General features: G+C 36.3%; 1 protein-coding gene across 1 annotated transcript in view; it reads right to left on the reverse strand.

Annotated features, from left to right (window-relative positions):
* Positions 1-632: 632 nt before the first annotated feature.
* Positions 633-1,146, reverse strand: part of AGTR1 (angiotensin II receptor, type 1) — a 1,226-nt gene continuing 712 nt past the window's right edge. Inside the window, exon 2 of the mRNA XM_010133589.1 lies at positions 633-1,146. Coding sequence (XP_010131891.1) covers positions 633-1,146 — 514 coding nt within the window.

Below are 1,146 nucleotides of genomic sequence, written 5' to 3' on the forward strand. Positions count from 1 at the left end.
TTAATAAATAAATCTGCATTTTATTGCATACATTATTATGAAAAAAAATGCCATTTTAAAACCAAAAAATAGTAGCATAAATCAGAATGAGACCAATTTCAAGGACCTTACATTTCCATTTGAGTTTAAAACTGGGCCTCTATCTATAACATATATTTGAAAATATATTATAAATATGATGATATGACATCTATGTCATTAAAAAACCCCCAACAAAACAAGCAGCGTAGCTGCAAAGACTCCTTGACCAAAATTTGTAATAGCTCATGTATGTGCAAACGGGTCCTTCATAACTCGTGTAATTTATACAAGGTTTTCCTTTAAAAAGACCTCTGAACTTAGGCGTTTTCTCCACCCTTCTGTCGTGGTGCTGAGTGAAGGGCAGGAGCTGACAGAAACCGATATCCCTGTCCATCATTTATGTTGCTTTCAGTAGAGAAAACCAAAATGAAAACCAAGCAGTCCTCTTCACAATGTAAAACAAAGGGCCACTGCCAAACCTTTACAGAACGATTTCTCTGTGTGTTTCTGTAGTGAGCAGTAAGCTGTGATGTTCAGGCCTGCAGATGAATTTTGTCATTCGTGCTGCTTCACTGACAAGGTCGTTCAAAAAAAGTATATTGCAAAATGCATCACTCGGTGTCGAAAGAACCAGCAGTCCTCTTAGTGTGCAAGCGTATATTTTCTGGCGGCCGATATGAGAGGGAGCTCATTTTTGTTGTTAGGCTTGAATGTGCACTGACATTTGGAGGAATGTATTTTATTAGCTGAAGGAAGTATTTTTTAAAGTTTTTTCCAAAAAAAACATAAAAAAAAGGATTCAAACAGTTGTTAAAGTAAGCGATGCAAATGGTGAAGGGCATAGCCGTATCCACAATATCAGTGATTTTGCAGTCTGTTATTACATGCAACTGAATTAATACATCCAAAAAAGTGAACACTTGATGAGGAATCCAGGAAAAGAAGAAGAAAAACACTATTGCCACAATCATCTTAAAAATATCATCGTTTCTAGTCTTGTTTTTTTGAATTTGATATGCCTTCTTCAGTGTCTTCCAGATGAAGGTGTAGCTTGTTAATATGATCAGAAAAGGAATTAAAAAGCCCAGCAAATTTTTGGACAAACCTAACCCAACCCGGAGCGTC

This window comes from Buceros rhinoceros, unplaced genomic scaffold (assembly GCF_000710305.1).
Source record: "Buceros rhinoceros silvestris isolate BGI_N320 unplaced genomic scaffold, ASM71030v1 scaffold47903, whole genome shotgun sequence".
NCBI lineage: Eukaryota > Metazoa > Chordata > Aves > Bucerotiformes > Bucerotidae > Buceros > Buceros rhinoceros.